The following is a 14,090-nucleotide window of genomic DNA, read 5'->3' as shown; positions in this document are numbered from 1 at the left end:
AGGTAAATGTTGTGTCAGAGTTAGAAAGGGTCACCGCTGCGCATGTTGGATTATGATAACTATGGTGTGCTTTACGCTGCGCCGGCATGCCATGTGTGCTGCAGGAACTGTGTGCCAAACATGCCCCGTGCATTGCATTTGTACGTGCATGCAAACATAGGATGATGTATTTTGTGTGGAAGGATGATCTGTTTGAGCCCATCATGCATAAATGTCTGGTGTGTGTTTGTTGCTGAACCAAATGGCCTTGCGTGTTTTTAAATTCTCTGTGAGATCTTAATATTGTGATAGAGAGTTTCATTACCGGCACTTGGGAAGACATGCATCCCTATTGATTTTCCTCCGATTTACGATAAAGGATTTAAACAAACCCACAATCCCTTAAACTTTGTCTTGTAACTCAACAGCTTTTTTGCTATCTAATTAATTTGGTTTATTTGTCACAGATATACACATGAAACAACTTGAAATTGATATGACCAGCTTTTCTTAGGGTGTGCAATTAATGAACGTTATAGAAGAAAGGTAATATTAAAATAGATATGATGCGTGTAAAAAGTAAAAATTGGAATAAAAGGATTTAATCTGGATAAGTATAGAACTTCAAATGAAGTATTTAAATAGAACTAGGGCATGAATTGAGCGACACATGAATTAACATGAGTTGTTGTTAGGTAAAAGTTACCGTACTTTTCTTAGTTATCCTATATAGGCCCAGAAGACCTTTCAAAATGTGTGACAACACCCCAGCAACCACTTAAAACAGCATCTGGCAATGCCATGGCAACCACCCACTTCACCCTAGTAACAGCATAGCAAGGTGCAGGTAGCCATTAAGAACATGCAGATGTACAGCAATCATCAAGCAAACACCCATAACACCTTAGCAACTGCATAGCAACACCCTTGAAACCACTCAGTAATGCCTTTGTAGCTGCAACACAACACTCTAGGATTGTGGAGGCAAGTTTTGCTCACAAGTGCATCTGTACATGAGTCTCGTTAAACTTTGTTTATTGAAAGCTGGATTACAAATAAAATAAACGAATGCATTTAATGTTAATATGCGTCTGATAATTCATATTGAGTGTATTTCATGTTAAGCATATTTCATGATGTTTCTTATATAATGTCCATGTTTTTGCACATGCCACGTGTGGACATTCAGCTCTGCTGTTCTGGTGAATATCTTCTCTCTAGATTTCAAGCAGAAAAAAGACACTGTACAAAAACAAAAAATATTTGTGTGACTATAAAAATGTAACCATGTGAGTCATGGAGGCGAGGAGAACTGCAGGAGATCATAAGGTTTACAAATATCTGCTCACTCGTGAACTTATTTTTTCTCTCTCTTTCAGATGAACAGGAGTCGGTTCAGAAAAGAACGTTCACAAAGTGGATTAATTCTCACCTAGCCAAGGTAAGACAGACTTTTTTTGGAAGTAAATAATATTTTAAACATTATTAAACAATTGGTCAATAGTGTTTTTAGGGTGGATTGCAATTATTATACAGTGACAAAAAGTTTGCCATTTTATTACAAAACAAAATATTATGTTATATATAATAATATTAATATTGTAAGTGTCATCTGCAAAGTTTACTTCATTATTTACTGCAGATTGATGGCAGAGACTTTCTAACAATAACTGTACTTATTCACAATAAGTCCCAGTGAAATTGAAAATGATAATGCCTGTTTCTTCCTGAAATATTGCAGCGTTTATTGTAAATAGTTTATCAATGTGGTTTGTTCTCTTTTTAAAATGGATGTACGCTCATAATCTTCAGTTAAAATCTGAAAATGCACTTCTGTCCTGTAATGGCTATTCATCTTAAATTAGGTATGTTAGACGGCTTGGGCGGAGCATCCGTTAACTCCTCCCCTTCAATTTACAGCCTAATGCCAGATCCATTTCAAAATGTAACGGCTGTTTTATACATCCAATTAAATCGCAGTGAAAGACGAAAGCCTGCCCATTATTTTTCTCATTCCACTCGGAAATGCGTCAAAAGTTACAAAATTAAAAATGATCGCAACTTCCGGTTTCTGTAATGCAGTAATAAGAACCATGAGGGCTGTTTATTCTGCATGCTTTGAGAATGAATGCTGCGTTGTGAAGGCCTCCCACGGCCCGGTCCTGAAGGCGTGGGGTGAGACAGCATTAGTAGGTTGAGGAGCTTGGCTTTGTGTTTATATCTGGAGTCTGAAGCATGAACAGAAAGCGTGAGCAAGGCAACGACTAGAAAACAAGGCTGCAGTTTATTCTGTAGGAACAATCACTGCTGGAGTGCCTATGAGACACCAAAACCGTCTCAATGTTGACATGTCTTTTAAGATGATCCCCTGTCCTTTTTTATGCAAACCAGAAATGCATCTTTGATGACATAAGAATCAGAGCTCATGTGTGGGTTATAGGCTCAAGTGTATTTATGGGAAGTCTTGGACGGTGTGGGTGTGTGCAGATGGCTGTCGAGAGGGGCTGGAACAATTCACAGTGGGAGAAAGTGTTTGCTTTCCTCCTGAGGACTTGTGATTAAGAATCAACAGCAGAAAATAAACAAAATAATACAAATCAATGAATCAGTTAGTCTTTGGTTAGCATATGGTTTGTTCTTTAAAGCAAGTGCATTTGAATAAGTGATTTCTATAGTTAATTTTGCATTAAACAACATTTCTTCAATCACATGTTCATGTAGGCATTGAGTCAATGCTTTATCCAAAGTGAGTTTAAACGGGGATGAAAACACTAAAGCGAAGCTAATTTTGTTCTATGAAGATACATTAGTACATATAATTAAGAGACCATTTAAAAGACCATTTTCATTTTTTATGAATGTACTTTTTATAGGTATGTGTTGAAGTAAAATTAACATTTTTATCTCATCCTGTGAACTACTACTGATATTTCTCCCATATATCAAATGAAAATATTGTTCATATTTGCATTATTTGCAGAAAATGAAAACTGGAGACACTAACTGATCAAATCTGCACACTGGCACAGACTTTCTGCAACATTTTCACGTTGAAATCTGGGCAAAATCTGAGCACATTTTGTAGTGTATTTTAGCCATAAATAATTATTTATCGTTTAATTATTTCTGCGGCTGTACTGTACATTTACATTTCTGCATTTGGCAGATGCTTTTATCCAAAGCGACTTTATCCTATACATTTATACATATGTATGTGCAGTTCACTGGGATCAAACCCACAACCTTGCGTTGTAAACGCAATGCTCTTACCACTGAACTACAGGAAAGCTGTATATAGAGTTTATACCTTCTCAAAGATAATAGGGTTGACGGTCATGATCAAGGTCACAATCCATTACAGATAATTATACTTGTATTCTGTGTATTCACAGCTATGTTAACCTATCGTTGCTCCTCCCTCTCGCCTCATTATGTGTGATCAGTCGCTCGGGTGACGGGGCACTTTGCAGTGCACAATAGAGGATAATCTGACACAAACGGTGGGTTTATGTATTCCAGTCAGCCCGGATTGCTGTGAGGGGCTCTTTTGTTCCACAGAATCCGTTGCACAATAGCTCAAAGCTCAACCGTGAAAAGTTTGAAGAATCCAAGAAATGTGGTTTCCTTCAATTTTGTATGTAGACGACATGCTTAGTGCATACTAACGGAGCTGCAGGATATGCAGAGTAATGATTTACTCCAGAGAGCCGTTTGCAGCATCAACAGATTTACATCAGGCGCTGTTTGTGTGTGTTTGCTGTGGGCATGACTGTCAAATCTAAATTTTAAATATATTTTAAATAAATTAATGATATTTTTACTTTACTACAGCATTTTTCCTTTTACTTTTATGCAACGATTCAATTCATTGATCATTTGGCATCAGTTTGTCAGGTTTGTATTAAAGCGGTCTCATTCTGTATCTTCCATTTCTTTGATACCTTATATATTTTAATTTCTTAATGCTCAGCACAAATGCGTTTTGGCTTTGCCTGTCATTCAGTTTTATGATGGAAAGTTCTTTCTATTTTGGTTTGACCTTTATCATGTCTGTTATTTTCTCCATTGTCTTCATTTCCTTTGCACCATTTGCACTTTTTTTATGATGTTTCTCACATCGAAATGATGACAGACAGTAATCACTTATTATAAAAACTAACACATCATGTGTTCTGCTGTCCATTGCTACTTTATTAATCTACTGTGTTAGATACTGTATATCCTAGTGGAATAATGGCTTTTTGTGAAGCATGCAGAAATCAAGAGCTGACTATACACAACCACAAGGGCGTCTATAAAAAGAAATAGAGTTTTTATTGACACATGGGTCTTATTTATCAACCGGAACATTATACGTTTACTGTGTGATATGTTCAGATGAAGTGTGAAAGCATGAAACACAAAAGCACGAAGGATCTGCCAGTGCTGACGCTGTCTGATCTTTATATCTCGTTTGTGTCTTTTCCTGTCATGACACAGCAGTTTCTGAACCCATGATCCTCACTACAGCTGCTGGAGCATGTGCAGAGTTTCTGTTGTGTTATCCTTTCCATCTTGATTTCACCGAGCGGCATAGACTGCAGATTTTGTTATGAGCTCACAAGTAGGACTACAGATAGTCAAGTGTATCTGCATGTTAAAGGGTCATATGACACGGCTAAAACTACACAAAAATTATTGTTTGTCATTCGTTGTGATACAATGTGTTTACATGATTTAGGGTTCATAAAAACTGTATTTTCCACACACCGTGCATGTTTGTGTCTCCTCTTTCTGATTTTCAACAAAGCTCATGTTTCTGAAAAGCGAGGTGTGCTCTGATTGGCCAGTTAACCAGTGTGTCGTGATTGGTGGAATACTGCAAGCGTGTGAGGGAAATGTAACGCCTCTGACCATATTTGGAACATCAGGTTCCTCTTTAATTGTACTGACAGGTACACCACCTTACTTGTGTGTACATTTGGGTGGTCTTAGTCACATCAGACCACCAACTGATGTAGATTTGTGGGGGTGTGGTTACACCAGGTGTTTCAGGCAGATCTGGGTGAGCATTTGTTCCCACACTTTCATTTCTGCAATTTTACTTGTCTAATACATGAATGGGCAACTAACATCACACCAAAGACACAGAAAAACATGTATTTCTGCGAATCACCCCTTTAACTTTCATTTCTAAGTAAGAATTTTGGTCATACTACACCCCTAAATTTTGTTTAGCTAAGCACAGCTGTTTTAAATGCTGGATATCAATTAAATTTGCTACAAAATTTTGCTCTGATGCTTAATATGTAAGTGAATGAGTACGGACCGTAAAAAAGAAAGAAATCTTTCATACGTGAATCACCTAGTACTCCCTTTCTTCAGCTGTACACAAATTATTTTATAAAAAAATATTGTGAAATATTATTTTAACATGCCGACAACAATTGTATTACATTTGATATTCTAAACTATGTTTTGGTCTATGTAAATTGGTGAATGTTTTTCAGGCATGTTTTTATGAAGGTCCTTTAAGGTTTTTCTATTCTACCAACTTTTTCCATTTCCAGCACAAACCTCCCTTTGAAGTCAACGACCTGTTCGAGGACATCAAGGATGGGGTGAAACTGTTGGCATTGTTGGAGGTTCTGTCTGGACAGAGATTAGTAAGTGTCACTAATGCAATATCTCCATTTCTCACCTCGGATACAACAGATTATCCTTCAGTGCCTGCGGTGATGTCATGTAGTGTCTGTTTAATTAAAGATAATGGACTTGACACGGTTCTGCTTCCATTTCTCTTGCTCACGATCCTCTCGCCTTTTCTTTAGCCATGTGAACAAGGCAGACAGCTGAAAAGGATCCACTGGGTTTCCAACATAGGCACTGCGTTAAAGTTCCTGGAGGGCAGGAGGGTACGTGACCACATACTGTATACGTCATCCTCAAATCTTCATTTTAAATCTTTGGGCCCCCCACAATCTATGGCTCTTAATCCACCGGACCCATACCCAGTCCAATACAAATACTTTCCAAAGATGTTCATTCTGTATGTCCCAGTCGAGCGTCCATTATTTTGTGTTTCTAACTGTGTCCTCTCTCTTATCATGCCTTGTCTCAGTCTGTATACAGAGGATCTCCGGTCAGTACTTTTAACAGAAGTCTCAGTTTCTCAAACAGCTGCTCTTTTGACGCATTTATTTGCGTTTGATGATGCGTACCGAATGCAGCCAGCAGTCTCATTATTTACATGTTTGCTAAAGCTGAATTTTTTTACTCATTGGGTTTGAAGGCATCTCTTAAGCTGACTTAAACAAGAGCGCTCGGTTTCACATGTGTTTCGTTTCCTTGGCTATGACTCACTCAATGCAAACTTCATTTTTAGAGCATGCATTTGAAATTTTCGGATTATTTGAATAAGCATCTAACTGGCTGGATAATCCCATTGTGTTGTTGCTATTTTCCCCAAAAATATTGAGAAGGATCAAAGCATTCACACTGTAAAAAATTCTGTAAATTTACAGCAGAATTCAGGAAAAACGGTCAGAGATTTGGCACATTGTTTTTTTCTACAATATACAAATACATAATATATAAAAACATAATAAATATAAACTATGATTGAAGATTCTGCCAAAATCTTATTTTTCAACAATATGCGTTAAATAATAGCTCCTTGTATTTAATGAAAATGGCAAAATTATGCATTTAAACGTTTTGCCATAATGTACTGTAAATCTTACTTTAAATAATCGTTTACAGTGAAAATGTTTGCAAGAAACATTGTTTATTTTTCTGTGCTGACAGGATTTGCGTTTGGCTCGTTTACACACCTGTGTTTTTTATGCTGGGCAACATTAATATCCATGGCATTGATGATATATGTGATATATTGGTTTTGTAGATTAAACTAGTCAACATTAATGCCACAGACATCGCCGATGGACGACCATCTATTGTCTTGGGTCTGATGTGGACCATTATTCTCTACTTCCAGGTGAACTTTGAATATTACACCCGTTTATGTGTTTGAAGTCATGCATTGGTCCCTAATGTGGGTTTTAATGGTGTGTCCTCCCAAACGTTTGCAGATTGAAGAGTTGACCAGTAATCTGACAGCCCTTCAGGCATTATCCAGCAGCGCCTCTTCTGTTGATAGCATGGCCGGCTCTGAGACCGGCAGCCCACCCATGAAACGCAAAGTGGTCACCAAGTTTCAGGGCAATGCCAAAAAAGCCATGCTTAGATGGGTCCAAACCACAGCAACCAAGTATGACATCTTCACTCAAATAAAACAACACTTCTTTAGTTACTGTCAGTGTGTTTTTAATGGAATGCTGGACCACCTAATTTGTTAACATTGTCTCTCGTCTCAAGTCGGCTGGGAATTACGGTCAAAGATTTTGGTCCCAGTTGGCGTAGTGGTGTGGCTTTCCATTCAGTCATACATGCCATTCGTCCGGATCTTGTTGACATGGATGTCGTGAAAACCAGAAGTAACCGCGTGAACCTGGAGGAAGCATTCAGTGTGGCGGAAAATGAGCTCGGGATACCGCGTTTACTGGATCCTGAAGGTAAAACTGCTCCATTTCAACATTTGTGACATTTTCCTTTAATATCTTCCACATATCCTATGCAATTAACATATCAACTTAAAAATAGAGTATTATATAAGTATGGTAATCATTTAGTTCCTTAGTATACACAACTCAGACATGCTAAATGTGGCAAATAGCATAGAGCAGAAATATAAATTGTCTTTTGTATTATTTTTGTATGAAACTGTTGTATAGGTTGAAACCGCTGTAGGTCACTTTAAGTTTAAATGTAAATCAGGTCAGTCTACAGTCTAAATTCGGTTCAAGAGCTGCTTGTTTGTACGTAGACGTTTCAAAGATCCATTGAGATTTACCCGTCATGAAGCCTGTTTACAGACAGATGCCATTATAGTTTTGTATGTAGGTCACTGTAATTCAAGCATGAGATCGGGCGAGATCAGACACAAACAGGCATGACATCATTATGTGATGTGGCAACCCTCGGAAGTCACATTAAAAAGCTTCATTTAAGAGTCGAGTCATTAGAAGATCATGTAATATGGCATCAGGTCTAAGTAACACCCGATGATTCATATTTTGTGTTAACTAATGTAAAGACAAGCGTCGTTTCGATTGCTTCCAGTTAATCGGCAAAAACAAAAAACATCTTTTATTGTGCATTCCAATTAATATCAATCAAAAGGCAGTTGGGTTGTTTTGATTAAGTAATAAAAAAATATAAATAAAAAATACATTTAAAACATGAATACAAAATGAAAAACATGATTCTTGAAAATCTTTCAAACGGAGTTATCTGTTTTTGCAAATAAACTCTTCATATGTTTCTGTATTTAGTTTAACTTGTCAAGATGATTTAAATTACTATGCTAATTGCTACTATGCATTGCTATGAAGTCACGAGCGCATCCTAAAAAGTTTCTAGGTCGGTTGCTAGGGTGTTGCTAGGTGGTTCTTTAAGTATCCTGGATTACTGGATGATTTGTAGGGAGTGGCTGTTAAAGACGGACTGGATTTACTTTTGGCCAGTCCAGATCTTTGAGGTCTCCATGTTTCTTTTGCAGATGTGGATGTGGACAAACCTGACGAGAAATCCATCATGACTTACGTAGCTCAGTTCCTGAAACACTACCCAGACCCCCACCAGTCTGAGGCAGATGGACACCAAGAAGAAGTAAAGCGCGCTATCATCTTAAAATACTCTCACCGCCTGCTGTAGTTGTTTCATGGCACCTGTAGAGCTTCGAGTATTCATTTGTCACCAACCAGGTCCATATAGTTTAGTGCATCCAATATGGAATCCATTCAAAGACCCGTTCAAATGTAGAATCACACCCATAATGCATTGCTCCGTGCGCTCACTCTGTGTCTCTGTCTGTGTCGCTCGCTGTACGTGTTTGTAGCTGGTTCGTTCCATTCCTACATTTGCTCTCTCTATTCCCACTCTACAGGTAAGAGCCGGTTTTCTCACGCATGCATGAAGCTTGTTTTAGACGACGGGTCATTTTCAGGAAACTGTTTTTCAATCATCGTTATTCCAACTCCTGTATTTGACTTAATCCTGTTTAAATAATATCAATATTAAGTCATGGACACACACTTACAGCTCTCATGTATCACTCTTTTCCGGAAACGACCCGTCTGCGGTGCTGCTCTCTTCTGTATTCTTCTTTTTTCCTGGCTTTAATCCTGCTAACGTCTGGATTATGTTGTGTTTGCGTGTCTCGATGTGTCTGCTCTCCTGGACAGTATGACCCACAAGATATTGAGCTTATGCTTGAGGTATGTGTTTATCAATAAACAGGGTCATAATAATACAGGCCTATAAGCTTAACATCGAGTGATTTGGGATCTTCAGTCTTGTTTCAAATGAACCTTCTGCTTCTATCTTTTTATCAAACTCTGTTACGTGATGTGGGATCTTGGTGTAAATTGCTCAATGCTCTCTAAATAAGTGTTTACTAGTTGTTTTGTGTGTGCCTTGCACAGAAAGAGGAGAGAAAGATGCTGAGGGAGGTGAAGGTTTGGCTGGATCAGCTGGAGAGAGATGTACTGCGTTTGCAGGGTTCTGAGGAGAGTCTCGCCGACAAATATCAGGTAAAAATATACAGTACAAGACAAAATGTAATAGTTTTGTACATTAGAAAGGTTTGCATTGCCATATAATGGTATACATGCTGAATATATTTCTATAGATATTTCTATAGACAGCAGAAAGAATTGCAGTTTTTTTCCCTAAATTTAAATTGTAATATTATGAAGAGTTTGGTTCCATACTCCGTTTTTTAATTGTGCATTCCAACCAATATTAATCTAACTGCAGTTGGTTTGTTTTGATTTAAGCCATAATAACTAAAAACTACAGCTAACTAACACAATAAAACACAAAAAAAACATGATTTTTGAAATTTGTTAAAAACGGAGTTATCTCATTTTGGAACAAAACTCTTTATTTATAGGTACATGTTAAGCTAAAATGAATCATTTTAATTTCATTCTTTGAACTACTAACCATATTTATTCCAAATAAAAATAAAAATATTGTTTGGAGAAAATGAAAACTGGAAAAACGGGTGAAAATAAATGAGAAACTGCTAAGAAACCAGTTCAGATTCACTTTTAGGCATACAACAGTCATATTGTAATTTAAAGTAAAAAACAAAATCTTTTATGTGATGACCTTGATTGTTATCACACTTTTCATTTTTCTATCGTCCATCTTTTTTTGTGCTGCAGTCCTTTAAGAGCTTCCGTGTGCAGTATGAGATGAGAAAGAAACAGATCGAGTCTCTGTTGCAGCCCGTACACCGAGATGGAAAACTATCGGTGGATCAGGCCGTGGTCAAGCAGGCCTGGGATCAGTTGTCTGTCAGGGTATGTGTTTCATCATATATCATTAACTAAAGGAGGTTATCACATCTACCCATCATATACGATGACATCAAAGATAAAATAAATAGATCACAAGCTGTTATAAAGTGTAAGCTGTGGTGCAGGACTTTGATCCTGGGGTTCATTAGTGAGAAATTAGGACAGACACACAGAGAGACTTTTGTTTATGAAACAGAGAACTCCACAGAGCGGACGCGGCGATCTGGCCAGGCACTCGACAACTTGATTGGTCCTTTCATACACAAAGCGGCTTTAATGGTCCGGTCGAACGTGCAGTTTCTGCCAATCTCATATTAATCTTGAGTACATGTAGAGTAGTATTACATACTTCGTATCTCGAAGAGTATTTAGTTTGATCACATTTATAAAAGAGAGATACAGCTGTACCATTATTTCCGAAAACAGATGACCTACTGGGGGAGGAACTAAATCACGAGCACACAATACATTATCACATTATGCCTGCATAACTGTTGATTCACATTAAGTTTGTGTTGCCAACAAACACAGACATATGACTCAGTTTCACTTACCTCGTACGTTTCATGTCCGGCATCTTTTAGCTCTGGGACAGTGACATCTATCCGTTTCAAACCATCTGCAGATCCAGCGTTATATCCACCGTTTACATAACATTCATCAACCAAATGCCTCGAACAAACAAACACATTTGTTTGCACTATTGCAAGAGTAACGAGCTGTAGCTTCGGGCCCACAGCACAGCCAATCTTGACGCAGTGCAGCCAATATTGATGATAAGCGGGTCTTCCTATCGCTCGTCGATTGACGCATGGGCGGGCTATTTTTTTCGCCTTGCCGTGGGCTTGCTTTTCCAGGTGAATTGCCCAATAAGGGACTAAAAAACGTTGTATCATAACTGTTTTTCATGTTAGAAAAAAACTTCCCGAAATTTACATGAACTTTGGGGGAGTGTATCGAGCACAGAAATACTTGGTAATACGTCCAACTCGTTTTTTGACAAGTTGACCATGTTAGGCATGAGAAGACAGCAGGTTTAACATTGTTAAGAAGTCAGAATTCATGAAACGGCATTTAATCACCCCTTTAAGAAGACAGAGATCTCCTTTTGATATGTGCTGTGGTTTGTCAAGCTCTTAGATTGGCACATCCATCTGGATAAATCTTTGCCTGGTCCTCTGGGAGTGATCGGAGCTTGGCTGCATCGGGCAGAACTTTCCCTAAGAGAGGACGTGCCCATTCAACAAGCCCATGAGGAGACGGCCAACATCATCCACAGAAAACTGGAACAGCACAAGGTTCGCTTCAGCCTCAAAATACCAAAACCTGCCGAGGTTTACACTTTTAGCATTTTTTGAAGCCTCAACGGTTTGCCCTGTTGTTGGTCCAAAAGATTGACGGCATACCTTCTAAGACAATTTGCTCTTGTGATCTCTTGTACTCTTCATGTGAGGAGCTTAAACACAAACACCGTTCAGCAGATTTGAATTCTTGATGTTTGTGCTTTCCGTTCAGGAGGTGCTGAAGAATTTGGAAGGACACAGACATGCGTTTCAACAGATTCACAGAGACAGATCTGTAAACGGGGTTCCGGTTCCCCCTGATCAGCTTCAGGACATGGCGGAAAGGTCAATTCTCATGAGCTTTTGTTTCACGGCTGGAGGCTGGTTTAAAGACAACATGCAATGGTCTTTGTTATATTTGTAATGTGACGTTTTTCTTGTACGTCTGTTTACTACGGGACATTTCATTTTTTGGAATATATCGCACAATAAGGCCAGGAATGTGACGTTCTTACTGTAAATAAAGTCAAGTGTTATTTCATGTTGTCTTTAAGCACAAAAACTTCAAAACAGTTTTAAAATGTATTTACTCTTTCCTACTTATTAGTGTTTACATTACAGATGCACCAATATATCAGCCAATAATAGATATCGGTTGATAAAAGAAGCTGATGATCAGGGCCGGGAGAACCTGTCAATCAAAAGAGGAACAGGAAAATGCAGTTTATTAGTGCTCTGTTTATTGAAAATGTTAAGAAACATCACCAGTTTGGTGTTTAATATTAGTAGTCATTGTATGAATTAAAAATATTCAGAAAGTTCATCTTCAGAATCTGTATTGGCAGAAATCACTCTGTATAATCGCCAATTTTAGTTTCGGTGCGTCTCTAATTTCCTTTTATTTGTTTAGTGGAAACTTTTATCCAAAGTGAGTTGCTTTACCAATTGTTTCACATTTATTTCACAGATTTAATTTTGTGTCGACATCTTCCCATTTCCATCTTATTAAACTTGATTTCTGGGAGATGAAGTATCGGCTGATGGCTTTTCTCATCCTGGCGGAGTCAAAGCTGAAATCTTGGATCATTAAATACGGCCGTCCAGACTCTGTAGAGCTGCTCCTGCAGAATTATATTGTACGTCTACTAGTTTTCAATTTTTCTGCCTTAGACGTCACAAAACGTCTTACTAATGATCTATTCTTTCCAACTCAGACTTTCATCGAAGGCCATAAGTTCTTCGAGCACTATGAAACAACGTTTCGGACCCTGAAACAGGCAGCAGACACGTACATGAAGTCTGGAGCTTCCGGTAAGATGTGACGCTTTCATCCGTTATGTCCCACGAGGCTGAAGAAACACAGAGCTTTTTATTATCAGTTTCTGATCTCTACAAGCCAAAATTGTTTTGATTCAGTCTCATTCTGTCAAACATCCTTGATACCATTATCACGGTGTTAAAGGGATAGTTCACCCAAATTGGAAAATCATGTCTAGATTTCTTATCCCTTTTGTTGTACAAAACCTGTGTACGACTCTTTCTTCAGTGGAACACGAAAGAACTTTTGAGAAACGTCTCGGTGGTTTTGTGTTCATCTAAAGTCAATGCGGGCCTGTGTTTTTTGGTTATCAACATTCTTCAAAATATCTACTCTTGTGATCCGGAGAAGAGAGAAAGTCATACAGGTTTATAATGACATGGTATCCCTACTGTGCTAGCACAAGTTGTTCTAAATCTAGTTCGTAACATTTATCTACGCATTTATTGACAGCGGAGGAGTGTGATGGAGTGAATAAGTTTCACAGTGACGTCACAGCCCAATGGAAGAACCTGTCGGTGGAGGTTCGTAGCGTGCGTAGCATGCTGGAGGAAGTGATCTGTAACTGGGAGAAATACAGCAGCACCGTGGCAAGTCTGCAGGCCTGGCTGGAGGACGCTGAGAAGATGCTCAACCAATCAGAGGGCGACAAACGGGTGCGTGTTAATCATTTTTCAAACTGAAGATAAACTATGGGGCTTTTGTATAAACACTGTCAATTCTGCAGGAGTTTTTCCGGAATCTTCCGCACTGGATTCAGCAGCACATGGGCATGAACGATGCTGGAAACTTTCTGATCGAGACGTGTGATGAGACCGTTTCCAGAGAACTGAAACAGCAGCTGCTTCTCCTCAATGGCCGATGGAGAGAGCTGTTCGTCAAAGTCAAACATGTAAGACATGAAACGTCTCGTTTTCCCTTGACGTCTTTTTTTTCTTATCAGTCAAACATACTTTTAGTGATTTTTGGGACAAATTGAATCTACTTTATAAACCACTTATTGCAACTTACTTTCCAAAAATGGTCCGGTTTACTGGGGGTAGACTTTTTTGGGGAATTAAATTCTTCTTTCACAAGGTTTTTTATTAAATGTTGTTGCGTGTC

The 14,090-nt window shown here is 38.4% G+C and overlaps 1 protein-coding gene across 1 annotated transcript in view; it reads left to right on the top strand.

Annotated features, from left to right (window-relative positions):
- The window catches only part of syne1b (spectrin repeat containing, nuclear envelope 1b), a 92,628-nt gene that overhangs the window by 260 nt on the left and 78,278 nt on the right, over positions 1-14,090 (top strand). The window contains exons 2-18 of the mRNA XM_056768646.1: positions 1,359-1,420; positions 5,529-5,624; positions 5,790-5,873; positions 6,863-6,955; positions 7,050-7,228; positions 7,336-7,532; positions 8,579-8,688; positions 8,918-8,965; positions 9,264-9,296; positions 9,504-9,611; positions 10,251-10,388; positions 11,519-11,683; positions 11,901-12,013; positions 12,636-12,804; positions 12,883-12,979; positions 13,440-13,642; positions 13,714-13,878. Of these exons, the coding sequence (XP_056624624.1) occupies positions 1,359-1,420; positions 5,529-5,624; positions 5,790-5,873; positions 6,863-6,955; positions 7,050-7,228; positions 7,336-7,532; positions 8,579-8,688; positions 8,918-8,965; positions 9,264-9,296; positions 9,504-9,611; positions 10,251-10,388; positions 11,519-11,683; positions 11,901-12,013; positions 12,636-12,804; positions 12,883-12,979; positions 13,440-13,642; positions 13,714-13,878 (2,060 nt within the window). The remainder of the gene's footprint in view (positions 1-1,358; positions 1,421-5,528; positions 5,625-5,789; positions 5,874-6,862; positions 6,956-7,049; positions 7,229-7,335; positions 7,533-8,578; positions 8,689-8,917; positions 8,966-9,263; positions 9,297-9,503; positions 9,612-10,250; positions 10,389-11,518; positions 11,684-11,900; positions 12,014-12,635; positions 12,805-12,882; positions 12,980-13,439; positions 13,643-13,713; positions 13,879-14,090) is intronic.

This window comes from Triplophysa dalaica, chromosome 15 (assembly GCF_015846415.1).
Source record: "Triplophysa dalaica isolate WHDGS20190420 chromosome 15, ASM1584641v1, whole genome shotgun sequence".
Classification (NCBI taxonomy): Eukaryota; Metazoa; Chordata; class Actinopteri; order Cypriniformes; family Nemacheilidae; genus Triplophysa; species Triplophysa dalaica.
This window is presented reverse-complemented; position numbering and strand designations above follow the sequence as displayed.